Raw genomic sequence first — 21,582 nt, forward strand, 5'->3', positions numbered from 1 at the left:
AGTGGCGCCGGTGGACACGCCGGCGTTTGAAGCGAGGGCCATACTTGTGAAGCCCAGCCACGGCCAGACCCCTACCCACACTGAAAGAGGAACCTCTGCCTCGTGACTGGTTGTCCCCTCCATCTGTGGTCACCCTGAGGGTGTGGGGTTTGCCATTTGTGCTATGTTTAGGCAGCACCAGAGGAGCGAAGGACACAGAGATGATCTTTTTGGTCTCCCAGCTGCTCGCTCCCGTCCGGGTGATCTTGGTCAACTGCAGGAAATACAGCAAGATGAAATCACATCTGTTCACCTTGTTCTTTTTTGTGTGTAACTTCAAAAAGCTGCTTTGCATTTATAGTCCATAATATCAGTGTGTTAACAACATGTTAACATGCTGCATTAAGCCAATCAATCCAACAAGAACAGCTTCAAATGTTCATCACTAAGAAAAAACACTGCTGAAAGGTGCAACTCATTCATGTTTCAGAAATTTGAGAAATGTGTTACAAGCTGCTGTCCACAGAATATAACACTGACTCATTTCTAACATTTTCAGACATTGAATAAAGCTACAGATACACATAAACATATACGGAGTAAGTAAGTAAGTAAGATGACAACAATATAAAAGCTGTATCACCTTATTTTAATTCTCCTTCTGCTTGGACACTAAGATGACAACAATATAAAAGCTGTATCACCTTATTTTAATTCTCCTTCTGCTGTTTAGGATTTAAGCACTATATAAACACTTAATAAACTTTTTACAACATAATGCAGTTTTAAGCGACTATAAGAAACTTTTTAATTTTTTGGGGGGAGGCATTTTGCCTTTATTCTCTCAGTGGATGAGATGGACAGGAAACAGGAGAGGCAGAATCAGACACGAGGGAGACCTGCAACAAATGTCGCACATGCACTGTGCATGTGATTAAAGTGTATTGTCAAAAACCACTGTCTGTGCTGTAAGGGAATTAAGTGTTTATTAATGTGCAGTATTTGTTAACATAATTTCTCTAAAGAATACCTATTTTAAGCTATTACAGCAGCATCTAGTTGACGACAAGTCAAATTAATACATCTTCTATAAGACACTATCATGTAGTTGCAAACACATATTGGCTTGCAACTACATGATAGTGTCTTATAGAAGATGTTTCCTCAAGAGGCATCACCAGGATGCCCCCCATCTTGAGCAGGTTCTTCATGTAATCCTCATGCTCCTTCTGTACGCCGGCCCCACAGTACACTCTGTCATACTGACGGCTCTCTGGAGGGATGTCCAAGCAGTTACCCACAACAAAGGTTGGCTCGCAGAACTCGAATCTGAAGAGAGACACAGGAGCGGTGGAAAAAACTGCACGCAAGTTAAAAGACATTATATGTCCCTGACACATTTGAAGACCTACTTGTCAAAGCTGTCGCTGTTTTTGATGAAAGAGTCGAGCTTCTGGTAGGCGTACTCGATCACGTCTGCATGTAACTCTATGCCGTGGTTCACTCCAAATGGTCCTGGAGCAGTTAGCACACCACGGTTCACAGTTTTAAACTAACCATATTTACATGGATACAACGTGTTAGTAAAGCCATTAGGATGTTGTGTGATTATGCGCTTACTTAAGTAAAATGTGAGGCACTGACACCTTCATTAACATAGGCCAGTGAGAACCTCAATACAACTTATTCCCACTCCTTTACATGTGACCTGTGGTGACCATCCGGTCAAACCCTTCGATTACAATTCATTTAGCATTAACCAAAGAGCTGTAGCTCATCTACAGTTGATTCAAAATGCTGCAAAAACAAAGTGCAGGGAGCACATTACTCCAGATTGCAGTTTAAAATAGATTTCCTCAGACTCTGCAAAGCACTCTGGGTACATTTATGGTTATTGTGTCCACATAGCAACAGGTTTTCAGGTCTGCTAACAAGTGTCTGGTGGATGTTCCCAGACCTAGACCTATAAGAATGGTAACTGCCTGGAACATCACTGCATAACCACACAAAGGAGGACTGATGTATATTATTGACCTAACCAGGGTTCAATTAGCTAACTAATGTGGAATAGATTATTATGTTAATATCATTGATGTTTGGTGTTTACATCCTGACCTTGTCCCTGCCCAGAAACCTCAGCACAGCAGGGAGTGTGGAGTTAAGCAGACTCAGAGCTTACACGTGGGGGGGAGGGCGGGTCTTAAGAAATGCTGCCTTGTTACCAAGCTGACTGACCAAACAAGCTTGCAGGCTCAATAAAGTTGGCAGAGTTCAAATAGAGACATTACATGCTGAATCTGAATTGCTGCAGTTAACCACAGACCCAGTATGAGGCCGACCATGGTGCTGAGATAGCCGGTTCCACTGCCAAGGTTGAGGAAGGAGAGGCCAGGGTGGAGATCCAAAGCTTCCATCACCTCCGAGTAGATACATGGCGCAGACAGGTGGATGTTTCCATGCCGCCATGCCAAGTCCTAACAACAACAATAAAATATGGTTCTCTGATACCTCAAACTCTACAGCTGTTCCCTCAAATAGCCAGTCACATCGACCTGCGTTTAACCTCAAAACAGTCGTCATGTAGGCTGTGACTTTATCCTCCTCAGACTTTCAGTTTGCTCACCTTGTAAGCATTATCCCGGTATTCATCCAGGTAATAGTCGGCCCGGTCAATAGCTCGAAAAGCCCGCTCCACCAGGTCTGAACGGATGTAGTAAGCCTCCTTCAGGTTGTCAATCAAGTCATCATTGTCCTCACCAGCACTCACAGCTCCACCCATTCTGATTGGAGACATAGACAAAACAGATGGGTTACTAACCCAGTGGAACGATGATGCATTAAGCAGTGCTGCACACAGACATTTAGGCTCATTGTCATCCGGTCAGCAGGATTAGTGAGGGGAACTCTACAGAAACATGAACATATTCATTCTTGTTTTTGTTTGTAACTGTGACAAACCTCATATTAATGATCAACTACAACTGAAACAATTAATCAATTCATCAATTAGTAAAAAAGTCAGTCACTGTCTTGTTTCTCAAATGACAGAACATATAATTTTCTTAATGCATCAAAGGTCCTTGTTGCTTGTATATGAAGGCACCACTTTGGCCCTCAAGAAACTGTAGTGTTTTCTGGTATTTTAAAAACTAAATAATTCATTGATTAACTGAGACAGTAACCATCAAACTAATCCATACTGAAAAGAAGCACTTGTTGCAGTGCTAACACTTCCATTATAGTCTGACCTTTTTGTGATAACTTGTGCACAACCTGGCTAAAGTTTTAGACAATCACAACCTTACTGAGTCAAAATGGATCTGCCACTAAACTCCTTAGGAATTTGGCCATAACTAAAGCTTGACTGAACCAAATAAGGTCCTAAATGAAGCTTTCAGAAGCAGAACACAACTGTAAGTGTGAATGATGCTGTGACTGTGGTGTTAAAGACAACACCAGAGAGCAATGGCAAAGGACGGAGATCACAGAGTGCAGGGAAGTCATGAGGCCATAAAAGAACAAAGGAGCATGTGCATTTAAATAAGCACTGGCCCTCCTGCATTTGCTACCATTTGGCTGAACTAAACAGGATGATGTCAATAAAGACTCACACAGCAGTTCTTGCATCAAATCAATGTCCATTCTGAGGGAAAAGAACCCAAGATGAGATGGTTCACGTGTGAATAATATAGAGCTTCTTTAGAATGTCAGCACCAGTGACCACAACAGGGCGCTGTAAGCCATTTTAAACAACTGGTGTAGAGGCTACTACGGTACACGCTTCCTGCAAAACACTGAGAGTCGCAGCAGTTCATTTGCTGATTCAGCTGGCTGCTGCCTCGGTTTTTTCGCTTACATCGTTTTGAAAGCGACTCAAAAGTCACAGTAGGACCTGTAACTCCAGCAGGTTTCACTGCAGCGCACACATCCACAGCCTGCTGCTGCGGCTGCTGTTTGCGCCACTCGGGTGATCCCATTTCGAATAAACACGAAACGAAAACCCCTTTGAAATAAGAATCACCTTGTATAACTAACAAACAACAACAACAACACATTGCATCCATACGTGGCTGTCATGCGGTGGCAAGGTCAACACAAATAACCGCATTCTAGTGTTCGTTGGGGGAGAAGGAAAACCGCGACAAGGATGAGAACAGCTGGTGCAGTCAGCAAGCAGCGTTGCTCCCTGAGTCACCACCGGAACGCTTACCTTGCAGACACGCCGACTAATGTTCTCTGGCTTTGCGGTTTTCCTTGTGCTCAGCCTTTTGTTGTCGGGGGTATCCAGTCTGAAACACAACTGCTTGATGTAAACATTCGGCCAGCTGACGCTCTGACGTCAGACGTAATGCACGTAAGCCGAGGCCAAGGGAGCGCGGCCTACCTTGAGCAGCTGCTTCAAACCATGTAACTCCATTGCTGAGCCAGTGCAGGACGGTGTTTGATCCGTATTTTTGTGCACATTTTAAAGTCATCAATCTCATATCTGAGTTTATGTATCAGGATATAGCTTCCTTATGTCTGGCTTTTATCAGAAATTATAATGTGCTAATTAAAATATCTAAAATGGGTGATGAGTACAGACCTATAGAATTTTTATGAATAAAAGGAAAAATGGAAATATGTGTGGCAGGAGAAGTACTACTCTGAGTAAAAGAAATACTACAGTGTTACAAGTACAAAAGAATTAGCATCAAGACGGAGCTAACATTGTTAACTACCTTATATACTTATCATTTGAAGTACTTTACATACTGCTGGGTAGATCTTGAGTTTAACACCAGTAGTTTCTTATGATTATACTACTGTTCAACTTAGAAGTAATGCAAATTTAAATCATTTGAAAACTGGGCCTACATGAAATTGCACAGGAGTGTAGTCACTTCTGTTAGTGAGTCTGCACAACATGTGTTCACTGAATGGCCCACCAGATGTCAGTGCTGTTCAATATAAAATATGTAATTACATGTTGACAGCACATTGAAGTCCCCCATTTTGTTCAGCAGTCATGAAGGCAGTGTGTGTTGTGTCACTGGTGAGCCATGCATACTGTGTGTACATAACTTATTTCATTTATTCACAAGGCTTGGTGTTATGGCAGTGTTAGATTAATCATTTCTCTCTCTCTCTCTCTCTCTCACACACACACACACACACACACGTGTACACTTTTAAAAACCTTCATTTACATCAGGGCTGGAAGATACCAATTCACTTTATCTTTCCTCACTCCACTTTCATCTAAGATGGTATCTTCCAGCTTCTGACTGGCTGAACACACCTGAGCCAGGTAATCAGCAGCAGGTCAGGCAGGGATATTGGAAAACAAGCAGGACAGCGGCCCTCGAGGACTGGAATTGGCCACCCCTGATTTACATAGTGCACTTTCTAGTCTCTTGCCTTGACCTTAACCATTGCAACCTGATTCAACCTTAGAACCAAGGGCCAGTTTCACAGGCACTTTAGACTGGTCTACAGTGTTAGACCATTCTGACTGTTACTTTTAGAATAGTCTAATGCAAGTTGCACAGTGTCACAGAGATAAGGACTGACTTACTTTAAGTTGAAGTTAAAATTTGCCTACCTGCCCTCCAGCCTAACCTACTACAGTATAACCAAAACCTATTTCCATGGCAAAATGGAAACAATGGGGAGACCTGCTGACCAGTGGCACCCACTGACAAAAAGGGGGGAAACATAGACGGTGTGCTTTGCTGATAATACTGTGGAGTGAGCAGTGAGATGGTAAACACTTTTTGGTGTGCCTTTGTGTTCTTTGTTGAGGTTTCCCAGTAAAATAACCTTGTGATTGTTTGCATAATTTTTCAGAAGGAAAGGCAGATGATCAGTTTGATGCAGTTTGTGTGTGTGTGAGAGAGAGAGAGAGAGAAAAGTCTTAATTTACCCAACACTGATAGCAAATTTGTCTTATATAAGATAGTCCAGAACTAAATACACACAGCTGACAAATGAAAGGGAAAAACCTGAATAACTGAGAGGTCTCTTCCAGGATGACAGTGCCCCCAACTACAGGGCACGAGGGGTCACTGACTGGTTTGATGAGGATGAAAATGATGTGAACCATATGCTGTGGCCTGCACAGCCACCAGATCTCAACCCAGTTGAACACCTATGGGAGACGTCGGAGTGGTGTGTTAGACAGCATCTCCATCACCATCATCAAAACACTGCATAAGGAAATATCTTTTGGGAGAATGGTGTTCATCTCTCCACTAGAGCTGAGACATTTGGAAAGTCAATGCCAGGGAGCACTGAAGCTGCCCTGGTGGCACGTAGTGGCCCAACACCTGACTGAGACACTTTATGTTGGGTTGTCCTTTAACTTGACACCTGTCTGACTATTAGCTGTTTAGTTTGTTTTTGTTAAAGCTCCAAGTCTTGACTCAAACAGCCCTTTCTGAGCAAAATCTCCTCACTTAGTAAATATGTCCTCACAAAATCTAAAATACAAGCTGGTCCTCACAAAGATAGACATACAAAAGCACACACATACTGTACATACACTCACGTCCTGATTCCATCACTTCAGGGGACTTTACACTGACTTACATTCATTTCCTGGTGACATACACTAACCTTGACTTTAACCTAACCTCACTCAAACCCTTGAACCACGTTGTCACTAAAATGTAATGATTTACATTTTAGGGACTTTAAGGATGTACGTAGATTCCCCAAAGTGTGAGTATGTAAACAGATTTGTGTCCCCACAACACACACACACAGATACAACAGAGTCATTCCTGTCTATGATTCTTTATTTGTGTTTTTCATAGAGAACATTAAAATGGTTCAAACCCCCACAATAACTGACATCACTTCTCTGGTTTATAACACTAACACATGAACAGGGGAACATGTACACAAGTACACAAACACACAGTCACAAATTCAGCCCATCTACAGTGTTTTACTTCCCAAACAATAAAATGCAAACAAACAAAAACATGAGACCCCGAGGACACGCAGCCAAGGCCTATCCCGCTTTACAAAATGGCGCAGTAGCAAAGGAACTATCGCATCTACAAAAGTAACAAAAATGACCATACAATCTATAGTTGTGGAAGTGCTTGTAATTTTGGAAGTTTTGTACTTTCTTAACAGGATATCAATATCAGTGCCTAGAAAAACACAGTAAAAATAGCTCATCTCTGTAAAAATGTACGAGCAGGACAACCCTTGGCTGTGGAGTTTTGTCTTCATCACAAACATTTTTTTTCCCTTTTCAACTTAGTTTCAATACAGCAACAATAACACTGTTTCTTCTTAATACAAATATGTACAGAGACTTCCACTTGTTTCAAAATAATGCCCTGCACACTGATGCATTATCTATTGATGATGATGATGTTCTTCAGATTCCTTCACAGAAACTGTCCATGCAGTTTGGTACCTGAATCGACAGAATGACAGCACAGTTTCTTTAGTCTAACAAAAGCTTGCTGTTTTGTTGGTCTCTACCTGCATGTAAAAGACACATTTATTTCCCTATATATAGCAACCGCCCCCCACCCCCACACACACCACATCTCCAGCTTCCACAAAAGCTATTGACTAAGAGATCTAGACCAAATGATTTCAGCAGTATTAGAACCAGGTTTGCCAAGTGTAAACTTAACCTTATATTGAAGGGAGTGGAGTGAGAAAGGCACACATGATAAGACCACACAGCTTGCAACTACATCAGGGTCAGGGAGGTGGGGGGTGGGGATGGGGGCTTTTGGTTTCACTCAGCTTGATGAAAAGTGCCACTTGACTTAACATTTCTTTCTTCCAAGTCGTTTTCGATGCACTGTGTGTGTGCAACCGCTCTGCTGCCAACAAATACACACCTGAAGCTAACATGACACCTGGAAACAAAAGACTGGTTTCCCTGAAAGGTGTCATCATGTTCAATTTATTTTCATTCAGGTGCTACAAAGAATCTGGGCCCTGACCAGTTTGTTTTTTAATTTCCTTTGCTTATTTAGAATAATAAAACTCCTCATTCCATCACTCAGTACTTTTATGTAAATAAACCATACAGTGTGTGGGCGCAGAACCAACTGTAGGCTGCGTTTGCTTTCACAGCTGACATTTTTTGAAAACGCTCTGCTTTCATGGCCTCAGTGTTATTCATTTACATACCTCAGTAGACAATTTCATCAAGCAGTTTAAAAGGGGTCATGCCATAGAAAATAAGTTAGGAGAATATTCACAGTCTTAACACTCTCGGGTAGTATTCTCGTGCATTTAAAGAGACAAAAAATGTGTTACTTTGTTAACCAAATGCATCAAAACTATCTTTCCTGAGGAAAGGTTACACAAGACATGAGGGGGAGGGGGGGGGTGTTTAAAAGTCATAAAAAGCTTTGACATTCTTTTGAATGATAGACATATTTATGCAACAAATGCCTACTCCTAAAACTCAGGGGAGATCGATGTAGCCTGGCAAATCAATTTCCCACTCCCACGCACTCATCTCATTTCACACGGGGCCTTGATCCAGCCGCTGCTATCGCCTCTAGCCTCAGCTGACTGGTTGACCTATGGCATTGTTCTGTTCTGCTTTAGTAGCTCTCCTCAGTCACCTGAGAACCAAACTCGGCTTCCTGTCAATCTCTTTTGGTTTTTGGTTGGAAAAGAAACTACCATTTCCATTTTCTGCACCACCCCCTGAATCAAAGAGACGCCTCTGTCTGACGTAACATCCAGGTTGTTCTCTATATGAACAGCAACAAACAGGTGTGACAATGCTTTGTAATGCGCCCTCCAGCGGAGGGGAATACTCGCTATTGCCTGTGATCTATCGGGGTTCTCTCAAGCTGAGACTTAAATGCTGGCATTTTCAGTGGTTAGAAAGTGCACAAAGGAGTTTCATTCTACATCGGCTAAAAGCACATTTACTACATGCCTTTGACATCAGTGTTACACAAGAGTATCATACTATACACCACAGTAGCTGCAACAGATCACTCAAAGGCAGGACACACTAGTCCCTTGCCTGCTTGGTTCAACATTAGAGAGAATGGGCCCATAATGAGCTGGCCTTACCATTAATAATACAATAACTGCACAATGTTGCCAAACACTATGTGCAGAACATTATTCAGAGGCATCTTTTTTTTGTTTGTTTTTTTTCCAAAACTGTACATGAACTCACAACACTTAGGAACAAAGAGCCAACCATCTAGTTTCATCATTTCTCAGATTCAGTAGTACAACATACAGTAGATGTATTTGACATTTCTGGATCAAGAACAGACAAATAAAGGAAAAGAGAGAAGAAATGTATGAAAACAATTGTACGCTATCTTCAACAACGCCTACTTTGCCTTCAGCTTGGCTGAATGGTATATTTAAAGCCACAGTTGAGCAGGTCTTAGTGATATTAAACAAGGTGTAATTGCCTCCTATTGATAACACCACTCACATCTCTTCTAGACAGCTAGTGACCCTTTGATAAGATAATACAAGAGAAGAAGAAGAGTAAGTCAACAATTACACTGGAAAAATATATGTATGTTTATATTCATATATATATCATCTTTAAAATCTATTTATACAGAATGTATATATAGTGTATTATGGCCATCTTGGCAGAGAAATAAAGGCATTTGAAACAATCACCACTCTCTTGATGCTGTGGTCATACCGGGACCAGGCATTGTTACATTGCAGAAATGTGAAGAATCATGAAAGAAAGTGAGTTCTCTCTCTCTGTTTCTCTCTCTCTCTCTCTCCTTTTCCAGTGGCACTTTGTGCATCAAAAAATTAAAATCTAGAGTAAGGCTACAAGGGTGTGTATGTTTATCTGATAGAAGTTTGTCAAAGGAGGCCATAATGAAGTATCCTCAAGGGTTGGATATGTCACTGTGTGTGTGTGTGTGTTTTAGACCCATACATCCATATAGCCTAAAACACTGCTGGAATAGAGCTCTATATGTGTACCATTGTATTGATCAAAATAATAAATAAGAACAAAAAGCATCACATCTCTGGTACGTTACAGAGGCTTTGGGTGAGCCAGAGCTGGCTGCTACAACGCGCTTGGGAGAGGTAACATTTTGGAACTCTTAAGTTGTTTTTTAGAATTTTCTTGGTTTATTTCACCTGACAAAAGCAAACACACACAGGGGTCAGGCAGCCACAGAACAGTGATTGCTTTTGTTGTTTTTTTTTGTCTTTACAATCAGCCGCTGGTATGTCTATGTATACGCCTAAGTAATCAAACAGTATTTGTATTGATTTTGTTTCTTTATTTAAATATTAGCAGTGGATTTTTAAAACTACTCAGACTCAACCATCACATCACGCACATAAATAACAACAAAAATACACAGCCATATCAGTCAATTTCTTTCATATTAAATAAATAATAAATACATACTTTTTTTCTCAGCAGTGGTAACAGAAAGAACAAAAGGGAGGAAAACAAGAACAACCCAAAAATAACTTTTTGTAAAATTATCAAAAATTTTTGTAAGTTATAAAACATCTGCACTTAAAAATGTTTTTAAAAAGTACTCAAAACCAAACATGTCTTGTCAGTTATCTATATAGATTCTTAAAATATTGACTAAGACATATGCAAATCGCTTTGACCGTGATAATCAGTAAAGATGCATTTTTGTGTGATACAAAACAAAATTAATAAATAGATTGCTTCAAATAAATAAACCTCAATAACATAAATGGCAATAAGTTACAATTTAAAAGTTCACAAGTGTATATAAATCATATATAGCAATAATTATTGTACCACAAAACTATTCATTGAAATGAAGTGCAATTCCTATGTTGATAAATACTATTGATATGACTAACTGAACTGGAAATGTGTGCACACTATTACTATTGACATTTCGTTTGAAAAAAAGAAAACAAAAGGATTCATCTGCTGCTTTTTAAAACATGATCTTAGCTGTACCATGAAGAAGGAACAACCTCCACTGTCTCATGACCGTTTTTTCCTGCTGAACTGTGTCAACATTGCGCTGTTGCCACAGTAATACAGCAAAGCAAACACAAATTCAGTTTAGTGCACACTTCATATTGCTGGGGTATGTGCGGTCATGGATCAGACAGCTTTTGGAGCCAGCCAACGCATACACTCGCCACGTTGAATGCTACAGGATCTCACTGAGAGTCTTTAACTCGTCTATGTCTTCCTCTCCACGTCTCCGAGCACCTGTGAGCAATGCTATGTTCACATTCTGCCAAGTTTTATTTGGGGTGAAACACGAAATAACAGTGAAACCTTCTCCAAAAACAGTTAAGGTCACAAAAAAGACAACAGGTAAGCATACAGCATATGAAATCCCCCAGATACAGTTTCTAGTAACATTATTCATCTTTTCCATCCATTGTGACTGAAGGATCTGTTTCCTCCTCCTCATCCCAGCAGCAGCATGGTGTGGATTTTGGTCCGCGTCACTTTTCTTCTTACAGAGTGCTCCCTGGGTTGATTTTTTTAAAGTTGCCATTTATTTAAATAACCTGAATTCCCTTCTTGTTTTTGAATCATATTTCTATATATTGTAGAGTATTCTCCTTCATCTCTCAGCCCCTCCATCTCCAACTCTGACACGCTCCTGCGCTTCAGGACAGTTTGCTTTCTGTGTGTGTGTGTGTGTGTGTGTTAGTGTGTTAGTGCGTGTGCATGTGCGTGTGCGTGTTGAGCCTCACACTTTGCGTGTGCGTGTGCGTGCGCGTGTGCGTGTTGAGCCTCACACTTTGATGCCCTTCACAGCTTTGTTGATGCTCTCCAGCAAAGCCTTGTTCTCAGGGCTCTGGAAGCAGTCTTTGTTGGTGTACATATCGGTCAGGGTGCTCACGTAGCTGTCAAAGTTCTGTTCGGTGATTGGCTCCTGCTGTGGCGCAAACAACAACCAAAAACATGTGAGAAGAGCAAGGAATTAAACACCTATGAGATTCTCCTCAAGAAAAATAAAAGTGTGTCTTAGCGGGTCACCTTTGTGTATGTATATATGTGGGACTAACAGCTCACCATGTGCGGCAGGCGTATGTTAGCCAGGCTGCGAATCAGGGCCCGGCTGAGACCTGATAGCTCCATGAACAGAGCCTCATTCTGCTCCTCGATCATCTTGTTCTCATGCTCAATGCTCTTCAAGTTCTTCTCCATGGAGGAGATCTGCAACACATTGCAACAGGATTTCTAACAGTGGTACCACTTTAGGCATAAGACTCTAACTTGTCTTCCATCCATCCATCCATTATCTATACCGCTTATTCCCGAATAGGGAAGCAGGGGGGCTGAAGCCAATCCCAGCTGACACTCGACAAGAGGCGGGGTCCACCCTGGACAAGTCGCCAGTCTATCACAGGGCTGACATGTAGACAAACAACCACACAAACACTCACACTCACTCCTACGGGCAATTTAGAGTCACCAATCAGCCTAAACTTCATGTCTTTGGACTGTGGGAAGAAGCTGGAGGCACAGGGAGAACATGCAGACTCCACACAGAAAGGCCCCGGGTCAGTCGGGGCTTGAACCGGGAACCTTCTTCCTGTGAAGCGACAGAGCTGACCTATAACTTGTCTTTTCTCTGCAAAATTAAATTAATATTTGAAGAAATTTAATAGTAAGTCTGGAGGTATTCTCTATTTTTTCTTACCGTCAACAACTTCCATGGAAAGACCAAAGTCAGTAATGGCTGTATCCTACTAACAAGTATTCTGAACTAAGTAACATGTTCTTCAATCCAGAAATACTCACTGGAGCATCAAATGTGTATTAATCCATGGTTAAAAATTGTTCCCAACAAGTGCTCTATTTCCTCCTGTTAGAGTAACGTTTGACAAAAACTACAGTGGCCAGGTGTTCAGGGTAATTACTAAGCCTTATTGTGAGGTGTTTTTAAGGATTTACAATATACTTGGGCCTGAGGGCCACAGACTAGCTGACTGTTCATTCTACTCCTTTCATGAGATTTTCTTTGACAGTAACAAAATATAGAATGTCACCTGCCTTTAAAGCAAGTCTGTGTTGTTTCTGTTAACCACTGTGGCCACAAACTGTAAATAAGGACTAATAATGCTAAAACATAATATTTACAGTTCCTATGATTTGCTAACATTAACAAAATAGCAGCAGAAATATTCCTGATTGGACTGAGCTGAGCAAAGGTGAGTTTGATTGCTTATCAATTCAACTTATAATTTCAAAGAAGAAAATTATTATTGTGTTGTTTCTTCTTTAAAAAGTGACAGTTTCACTTTAAGATTCATTATCGGCATGAAAGTTGTTTTAGTTTGAGCTTTGCAATATGTAAGTAATACTGTATATGAAATGTTCCTTAAGAGGCTCCTGTGACTGAATGGAGTACTTTAAGTTTCACATACAACATATACTCTAAATTTGACAGAACACATCAGCACTTCTATCCCATAAGAAACCACGGCAAAGGTAGAGACGTATGGGTAAAAAAATAAAATAAAATAATAAAACAGACACACACACCTGAGTCTGCAGGTTGACCATGTCAGCCTCCATTTCATTGTTGGATTCGTTGAGGTCATTAATCTCTTTGTTGAGCTGCTTGATGTCCTCATCACTTTCTAAAACTAAAGGAGAAACCAGTCACCTCAAAATAGAAAAAAAACATTTTCTGTTCTGTAGGTCTTTTGGTTGCCCCATGCATTTGCCTTTGCTATTTTAGGATAGACAGTATATTAGTTTAGTAAAAATTATGTATTGCGTTGTAGGCATATTCTGAATCCCAGCCTTCCATGTACTTGGACTTGGCTACAGCAGAAGGAAGGTTGTTTCTTTACTAGACATGTAAGTTCATATTTTTAGTTTTACTTTTGACCAAATTTTTCTTTAATCTAAACACTTTCACATGCACTCTCTAGAAAATAATCATTATGGTTTTGGATAACACTAAAATGCACATCTTTAAACACACATGCATTTACACATGTTCTCATCTTACCATCACTGGCTCTGAACTTGGTGGTCAGATAGTCCTCTGTGGGGAACTTGGCCTTCTTCTTGGCATACAAGGCTCTGGGGCATCCCGAGAGGCTGGAGACGGTGTGAGACACAGACAAGTCAACTCACATACAGTAGTCACATATGAGACTGTGGCCTGAGCTATCACATAAAATTACAGTGGACCACGTGTTAATACAGGCAGCTGGTAATGTCATAATAAAATTGTTAAAGGATCTGGATGCTTTTTTTTAAGTAAGAGAAACAAACAGACAGGTGACAACTGAATGGACAACCCAACATAAAGTGTCTCAGTCCGGTGTTGGGCCAACACATTCCACCGGAACAGTTTCACTGCACCTTGGCATTGTCTCTCCGAGTCTCTAAGCTCTACTGGAAGGGGTGAACACCATTCTTACAAAAGATATCCCCTCATTTGGTGGTTTGATGATGGTGGTGGAGATCTGGTAACTGTGAAGGCCAAAGCATATGATCCCCATTATTTTCATACTCATCAAACCATTTAGTGAGCCCTCATGCCCTATGGATGGAGGGCACTGTCATCCTGGAAGAGACCACTCACTTATTCAGGTACGTCCTGTCATTTATCCCCCATCTGTTCATTCAAATCTGACCTTCAAGTCAACCAATTTAAAGAAACAATAAGCTATAAGAATGTTGCTTCCTTGAGACCTAAAGAAACTGTGCTCACACCATGTTTACAAAGCAAATGTAGCATAAGCACCACGCTAACAGAGTGACAGTTCTGAAAAGTAGATATGGTAAATGGTCTTATACTTGTATAGCGCCTTTCTATGCTTTTACAGCACACTCAAAGCGCTTTCACATTATTTGGCCATTCACCCATTTGCACTCCCAAGCACTCACACACCGGTGACATCACCGGGAGCAACTGGGGGTTCAGTGTCTTGCTCAAGGACACCTTGATATGTTGACTGGACAAGCCGGGAATCGAACCGCTAATCCTCCGGTTAGGAAACGACCCGCTCTACCTCCTGAGCCACAGCCACCCCCTATATAACAGTATTGATATAACAGATATAACAGTATTGATATTCTCATCTGAGTCTCTGCAAGAAGGCAAATAGGAATTCCCAAAATGTTGAGCTATTTATTTAAATGACTATGCTTAATAGAGAAACATAGACGCAGAAGTGCCTCAGACTTTAAGGCACAGGACTTTATTTTCATTTAGTTGTTCTCTGTCAGACCTTGTATAAGGTCACTCTACTCTCTTCTCATTTAGAGAGCCAGACACTGTCCCAGATCATTTTTAGTTAGTAAAAAAACAAAACTGCCAGCATGCATTGTACCTGCGGTGTGTGAGGAAGCTCCCGTTAGCATGTCCGGAGCCATCACAGCCTGGGGTGGGACATGTTGGTCCCTCCGTCTTGAAGGCCTTCCAGTTGAAGGGCGTGCCATTCAGAAGTCCCTCCTTCTGTCTGCGGGCTGCCAGCGGACACCCGTAGGCGCTACGGTGCGTGGCGTACTTCCCACTGATGTGGCCCAGGCTGTCACAGCCCGGCACCGGGCATCTGCAGGGAGCAGAGGAAAGGAGGGAAGGGAGAAAAAGACAAGCAGAGAGTTGTGGGAGGAGAGGGGAGAGGGAAAAGGAGTGTTGAAGCCAGGCAGCAAAGGAAGAAATAAAAAGAGTGAGAAGGCACAAAGGTTAGACACGGAGAATGCTAAATGATTACATGCAGAGAAAGCTAAGAGCTGTATCATAAAGATTTTGGTTATATTCTTTCTCTACTAGGCCAAATTTATTTTCTTACATCTGCGTTTGATATGGGATAGAAGAGATATTAAGCATTAGCACATGCAGTTATAGATATGTTGATAAACTGCTTTGTGTGCAAATTCAATATGAAGCCCATGGATTTCTTATGTATTGAAAATCTGTTCTACAATACTCTACCATGAACTACATTTAGAATCAGTATCTGCAGAAGGTGTATTTTCCCATCAGTAAGGGGCTGAATGTTTGTCTCCATTACAGGGGCAGATCATATGAGTGACCTTCAGGGACTTTCCTTTCTCTCTGTCTCTCTCTCTCTCTCTCTCTCTCTCTTTCGTTATTGGATTTTACTTTTACCGTCAGTCTCGCTAAAAGCAGACATTATGGCTTTTTGAGCGGTACGAACTTTAAAAGCTCCGAGTCCTCCTGGTTGTCCTTGGTAGGAGTTTTAATTCCACTTTTCTTGGCACGTGGGCACCCAGAGAGACTGAAAACAGAAAGTATGGAGTTGATAACATAGGGTTGAAAAAGAGCTCTGGTGAATTGAGTACTTGATAAAGGGAGAGAACATTATAATGAAGAAAAGTTTTACAGAAGGTCTTCAACCAAATTGCAAAGTAAATCAATTCAAAAACGCCTAATATGGCCGAAAACAGGATAATGGAAAGGCGTGGAAATGTGTGAGTATGTGGTCCCTGTCTAATTCTGCCACGAACTGTCACTAGGCCTCTCTGACTAGCTCTGTCTTTGTGTCCGTGTGTGTATGCGTTTATATTATTCCGACTCCAGATCAGTGTATGTTACCTTCTGTGGGAGGCGTAGTTTCCTGTGATGTGACCTGATCCGTCACATCCTGGAGTGGGGCATCTGGGAAAGAGGAAATAAGTAGTCATTTTAGAGTGGGGTATCTACTGAAAATAGCATTATGCAAGTGAGAGAAATGATCTGCATGTAAATTGTGCTTTTTTTATTCATTCATATGCATGTTTGTTTGAAATCCAATCTTCTCAGGTTCATTGCCATTTAAACACTTCTAGCATTTGCCTATGGTGAGCCATAAAAAGCCTGGTTTCTAGTTAAAAAAAAGCTATGTACACTACAGAACTACAGTTTCATTTCACATTTGCATGACCTGACTGAAGTGAAAGCAAGCAGTCTGAACCAGATCCAGAAAAAAAAACACCCTGACAGATGCAGCGGCAGCAAAGGCAGCAGCAAGCAACAAAAAATAAGCTAACGTCAGCAGGATAAAGCATTGTGGCACTGGACGGTGTCAGTAGCAGTGCAATGAAGTGGCAGTGAAAAGGAAGTGAAGGTGTAGAGCAGACATACTTGAGTTCAGGGGTGTGGGCCGCCATGAGGGACCGAAGGCTCTTATCAGCGAGAGGACACCCAGACAGACTGAGAGAAAAAGAGAAAGGAGAAAGAGCGAGTGACAGACAGGAGAAGGACGAAAAGGGGGGAGCGAGGAAATCCAGCGTGAAGGGATTGAAAGGAGAGAGGAGAAAGATATGAGTGAAGGGAAATCAAGAATGCAAGGCATATCAAGGTCATTTAGGAAGAAGAGGACAGACAGCAAGAGGTAAATTACTGATGCATATCAAAGTCAACGACTGTCTTGCTTCCCAGGCTCATGCTACATTACTGCCTCTGGCGTGTCGGGATCAAATAAAATATATTTGAATTAGTTGTGGTGCACCTGCTGTGAACTCAGGTGGAGAACAGGCAGCAGAGGGGTCTCAGTAGAGTGAACATTTTACATATGTGCATATATTCACCCATGTAAGCCTGCAGTGGTGAATCATACCTGCGATGGGATGCATAGTTTCCTGTGATGTGGCCACTGCCATCACAACCAGGTGTAGGGCACCTGCAGAGGGTGAGGAGGAGAGATACAAAGAGGAGAGAAGAGAGAGGGAGAATCAGAAAGGACAGGGAGATCGGATCAGAATAGTTCTGATTATTTGTGACAAGTTTGTATTCTATCGTTTCTATTCTCTTGTAGACAGACTGGCAGTGTTTGGTTGGTCCACAACTTTGAATCCCGATGGATTGCCTTTAGATTTAGTGATAATTTGCTAATGTTAGCAAGCTACAATGCTAGACTACGATGGTGAACAAGGTAAACATTATATCAGATACCTCATTGCTAGCCCACTGGTGTTAGCAGTTAGCTCAAAGCACAACAGAGCCACTTACTGAGTGCTGGTACTTACGAAAGCAGCTCTTTTTTGCTGTCCTTGGGCTGGAATTTGACCTTGAAGCTTGGGGTTGTGACCTCCCCTGGGTACTTCCTTTCCTCCAGACAGTCCTGCATCATGTCACAGTCCTCTGGGTCAGATGAGACGAAAGACTGGCCAGTGTGCTCCATCTGAAAAATGCAGAAACATTAAGATGAGTACGAATGTGTCCAATGCAATGTGTCTCATGCATTGCTAAGTCCACTGCAGTGTTGATGTTGGGTGGATTGACTTTTTAGAACATTTTTGAGTGATGGTGTTCTCAACATCATCTGCATATTTGTATACAAGAAAAGAAACTCTGCAAACCACCATGTGCACACAGTCTCTAATCTGGTCCCCTTTTATTCTTTTCTAGACAAGTAATGTTTCCAAATGCAGAATGTCCTCATAAAAAATTTACTTTCAAGGCCCTTTATATTTCTTTTGAAAAAGTTCAAAGGAGTAAAAATTTGCATATGCCATAGACAGGATGGTGCAATGCACCTGACACACCACCTCTGTTGCACAGTGCAATGTTTTAACAATACAGAAACCCTCACAGTTCAGTGAAATAAATGAATAATAGAAAGAGGAAAAGGGAACAGGAAATAAGGCAAGGGGATCAGAATGAGACACGGTGATGTAAACAATTAAAGAGTTTTTATTCAGAAAGCTTAGGGGGTATTTTGGCTGTTGTTATTTAGGTTGCAATAATTCCTCTATGATGATATCACAGGAAATATTGTGAGTTTGGAGCATCTAAGTATAACTGTATAACTGCTTAGTATAACTGTACTGACCTCCTCCACTTCCTCCTCCCTTTGGCGGTTGGGCTTGGTGTAATCCAGCGGTCCCTCCCAGTCCTCTTGCTTGTAGGTTTGTAGGTTCGGCGATGTCATTCCGCTGCTTCCACCATGATGGAGCGAGGAAGAGGACGAGGAAGAGGGGTCTGGAGACCGAACCCCAGGGCTAGTGCCGGACAGACTGCCTTCTCGTTTAATAGGTTTCTTCATACTCAGGTCCAGGGTGCCATTCTCATCCACCTCAATGTCCATTTCCTGGAGACAAAATATAAGGTACTGATAACCAAAGCTGCATCATCAGCTGTTCATACAAACAAAACATTACTTCTAGATGCTGGGAGGCTTTATGCTGAAATGCATCAGAATTTCTGTCAGTCCAATGAAAATAACAATAATAATGATTGACACATGATCCTCCCACAGTCCAAAGACATGCAACTTAGGTTAATTGGGAACTCTAAATTGCCTGTAGAAGTGAAGGTGAGCGTGTGTGGTTAGAGTGTGGAGTGTGTGTGTGGCAATGCATCCATCCATCCATTTGTTGGATGGATGCATTAGATAAATCAGTCTTGTCATACCTTGTCTTATCATGTCAAAAATATACCTGAACATATTAATTATTGATACAGATACTTACACTGTAGATATAAAAAAAAGTTTGTTTTAATTTGCTTTATATCAGGTAAACCTCCTTTTATACCAATTAACCATCCTACATTTTGTCCTTCATTACCTGCAGTGTTGGTTTCTGGAATATTTAACTAGAGTAAGTGTATAGTATAGAGCTCTGTGTCAGGTTCAGTAAGCCAACAACCAAGACCAGGGTGTACCCTGCCTCTCGCCCAATGTCAGCTGGGACTGGCTCCAGTCACTGCAACCCTATTCAGGAATAAGCAAGGTGATTTGTGACTATAGAGTGCTGCCCTTTTTCTTGATTTCATCTTGCAGAAATACAGAAGGCTTTATTTTAAGGCAGAGCACCCAGCTGTATTTCAGTGCAGTATTTCATATATGTTACTTCTTGATGCCTTATTCCACAGTTATGGAACTCCAGAGTGTTTAACATCAAATAAATAAATAAGACATTATGAAAGAATTATATGACTGCATATGAATAAATAAACACATAATGTAAAATATATAAACAAACCCATCAATTATTAAATATTTCCAACCAAATATGAAAATAACCCATTATTATGAAATGTTTAAGTACTTCCTTTGTAGTTTCATTATGAAATTTTTTTTCTACGTGTCAAAATTAGTCTTTGTTTCACAACAATATTCTTACCCTTCAAAAACTGCTAGCTAGTTAGTTATGTAGCTCCTGTTGGCTCAGGGAGCCAAAGATGAACACTGTCTTTTTCTACTCAGAGAGTTGAGCGTTTCTCTGAAGAACATCTTAAGATTTGCAACACTGACAAGGAAACCCTGAATTGACAAGCTAGCTTGCTAAACACATCTCTTAATTTTAATGATGATGACTACTCCAAGGCAAATTCACAAACCAAGCTAACGGGAGATAGCTGGCTAAGTTTGTTAGCGATTGTTTCACTTAATAAGAGAGGCAGGGGGCATGTGATTGGCTGAATGGTTTGGGAAGGAAAAAACAAGTAAGGAAGTTAAAAAAAACTACATTAATCTTATGAAACTAGAAATATATAATAACATTTTATAATAACTAGGAGTTATTCCACAGTTTATTGGATAATTTTAAACTCCGGGGTTCCATAAAGTTGTTAACTGAGAGAAAATTAATACATCAGTATTCTCACATATAAATTACTAATGTAGTCTTGTCTGGTCCACTTCAATGTGTGTGACAGAAAGTCTCATATACACTGTATGTCATCATTGTATGTTGATGGCTGTGATTAATTTAATTGCCCTCTTGAGCAGATTCCCTTGCGGCACTACACATGCATTAACAACCAGAATCATAACTTCAAATAGCCTAACCTTCAGATGCACTTAAGGGTGGACTGAGACTCAGATTGTTCTAAACTCTGTGGTAAAATGCTTAATCTCTTCCTATTTCCCCCATCCAGCTTCACCTGTTTGTAAAGATGCCCTCAAGCTTGTACAAAAAAAGCATGTACACAGTCATACAGCAGTAGGAGGCACTTTTTCAGAAAGCTACATGTTCGAGTTCAGAACACAGCCTTCATCGCTTAAGCAAGTTAGTAATCATATCTAATGTACTGTGGTAATACTTTGCCAACAGCACCAAAACCTCTGTTCATCACTCTGTGCTCTATTATGCTGCTGGCAGGTGAACAGACACAGAGGAGTGAGATGAGCCATGTTTTCAGCGTTCATCTAACATGGCGCTCACATGGGCTGGTCAAGGGCCAGAAAAATCAAAGGGTTAGGGGCAAGGAGGAGAGAAAATGGGAACAGTTCCCAGAAATGCCCCTGGTTGATGAGCTCAGTGTTCCAGTGTTTCAATATTGGATTTCAACTGGCTCTGATTCCGACTCCAGATCAGTTCCCAGAAGATATGCGCTGTAATACTGCACAGCTAAGGCTTACTGTTGGATCGGTGCCTCGCTGAACAACACCTTACTCTACTGCGCTGCCCAAGACATTAATCTTCACTTTTTATCTTCCTAAAACCATGTCAGGAAATCGAAAAATGATGAAGCAGTCACTCTCTCTCTCTCCTCTGTGAAGCAAAAAGGCTTTTTAAAATCACAATATGGCGGAAAGTGGTGCTCCAATTACACCTCCTGTGCATGAGAGGGGAAAGAGGGAGTTAGTGAGGGATAGATGAAATAGATAGAGGAGAGAGAAACAGGGAGAGTTGGGAGGAAGAGAGTGAGATTAAATGTAAAAAAGGATGTGAAAATAAAATAAAAG

The 21,582-nt window shown here is 41.2% G+C and overlaps 2 protein-coding genes across 7 annotated transcripts in view; both read right to left on the reverse strand.

Annotated features, from left to right (window-relative positions):
• The window catches only part of pcmtd2b (protein-L-isoaspartate (D-aspartate) O-methyltransferase domain containing 2b), an 8,612-nt gene extending 4,247 nt beyond the window's left edge, over positions 1 to 4,365 (reverse strand). The window contains exons 1-6 of the mRNA XM_020617267.1: positions 4,190 to 4,365; positions 2,603 to 2,759; positions 2,303 to 2,453; positions 1,392 to 1,494; positions 1,139 to 1,308; positions 80 to 255 (exon numbers count right to left, since the gene is read on the reverse strand). Of these exons, the coding sequence (XP_020472923.1) occupies positions 80 to 255; positions 1,139 to 1,308; positions 1,392 to 1,494; positions 2,303 to 2,453; positions 2,603 to 2,758 (756 nt within the window). The 5' untranslated portion in view covers position 2,759; positions 4,190 to 4,365. The remainder of the gene's footprint in view (positions 1 to 79; positions 256 to 1,138; positions 1,309 to 1,391; positions 1,495 to 2,302; positions 2,454 to 2,602; positions 2,760 to 4,189) is intronic.
• Positions 4,366 to 10,951: 6,586 nt separating this feature from the next.
• myt1b (myelin transcription factor 1b) overlaps positions 10,952 to 21,582 on the reverse strand; it is a 98,532-nt gene continuing 87,901 nt past the window's right edge. For all 6 annotated transcript variants that reach the window (XM_020617249.1, XM_020617248.1, XM_020617250.1 and 3 more), the window contains 12 exons: positions 18,721 to 18,978; positions 17,915 to 18,069; positions 17,506 to 17,568; positions 17,031 to 17,099; positions 16,503 to 16,565; positions 16,105 to 16,185; positions 15,274 to 15,495; positions 13,941 to 14,032; positions 13,466 to 13,569; positions 11,990 to 12,133; positions 11,693 to 11,852; positions 10,952 to 11,641 (listed from right to left, as the gene is read on the reverse strand). In XM_020617249.1, the coding sequence (XP_020472905.1) occupies positions 11,709 to 11,852; positions 11,990 to 12,133; positions 13,466 to 13,569; positions 13,941 to 14,032; positions 15,274 to 15,495; positions 16,105 to 16,185; positions 16,503 to 16,565; positions 17,031 to 17,099; positions 17,506 to 17,568; positions 17,915 to 18,069; positions 18,721 to 18,978 (1,395 nt within the window). In that variant the 3' untranslated portion in view covers positions 10,952 to 11,641; positions 11,693 to 11,708. The remainder of the gene's footprint in view (positions 11,642 to 11,692; positions 11,853 to 11,989; positions 12,134 to 13,465; positions 13,570 to 13,940; positions 14,033 to 15,273; positions 15,496 to 16,104; positions 16,186 to 16,502; positions 16,566 to 17,030; positions 17,100 to 17,505; positions 17,569 to 17,914; positions 18,070 to 18,720; positions 18,979 to 21,582) is intronic.

This window comes from Monopterus albus, unplaced genomic scaffold (genome assembly GCF_001952655.1).
Source record: "Monopterus albus unplaced genomic scaffold, M_albus_1.0 scaffold187.1, whole genome shotgun sequence".
Lineage (NCBI taxonomy): Eukaryota > Metazoa > Chordata > Actinopteri > Synbranchiformes > Synbranchidae > Monopterus > Monopterus albus.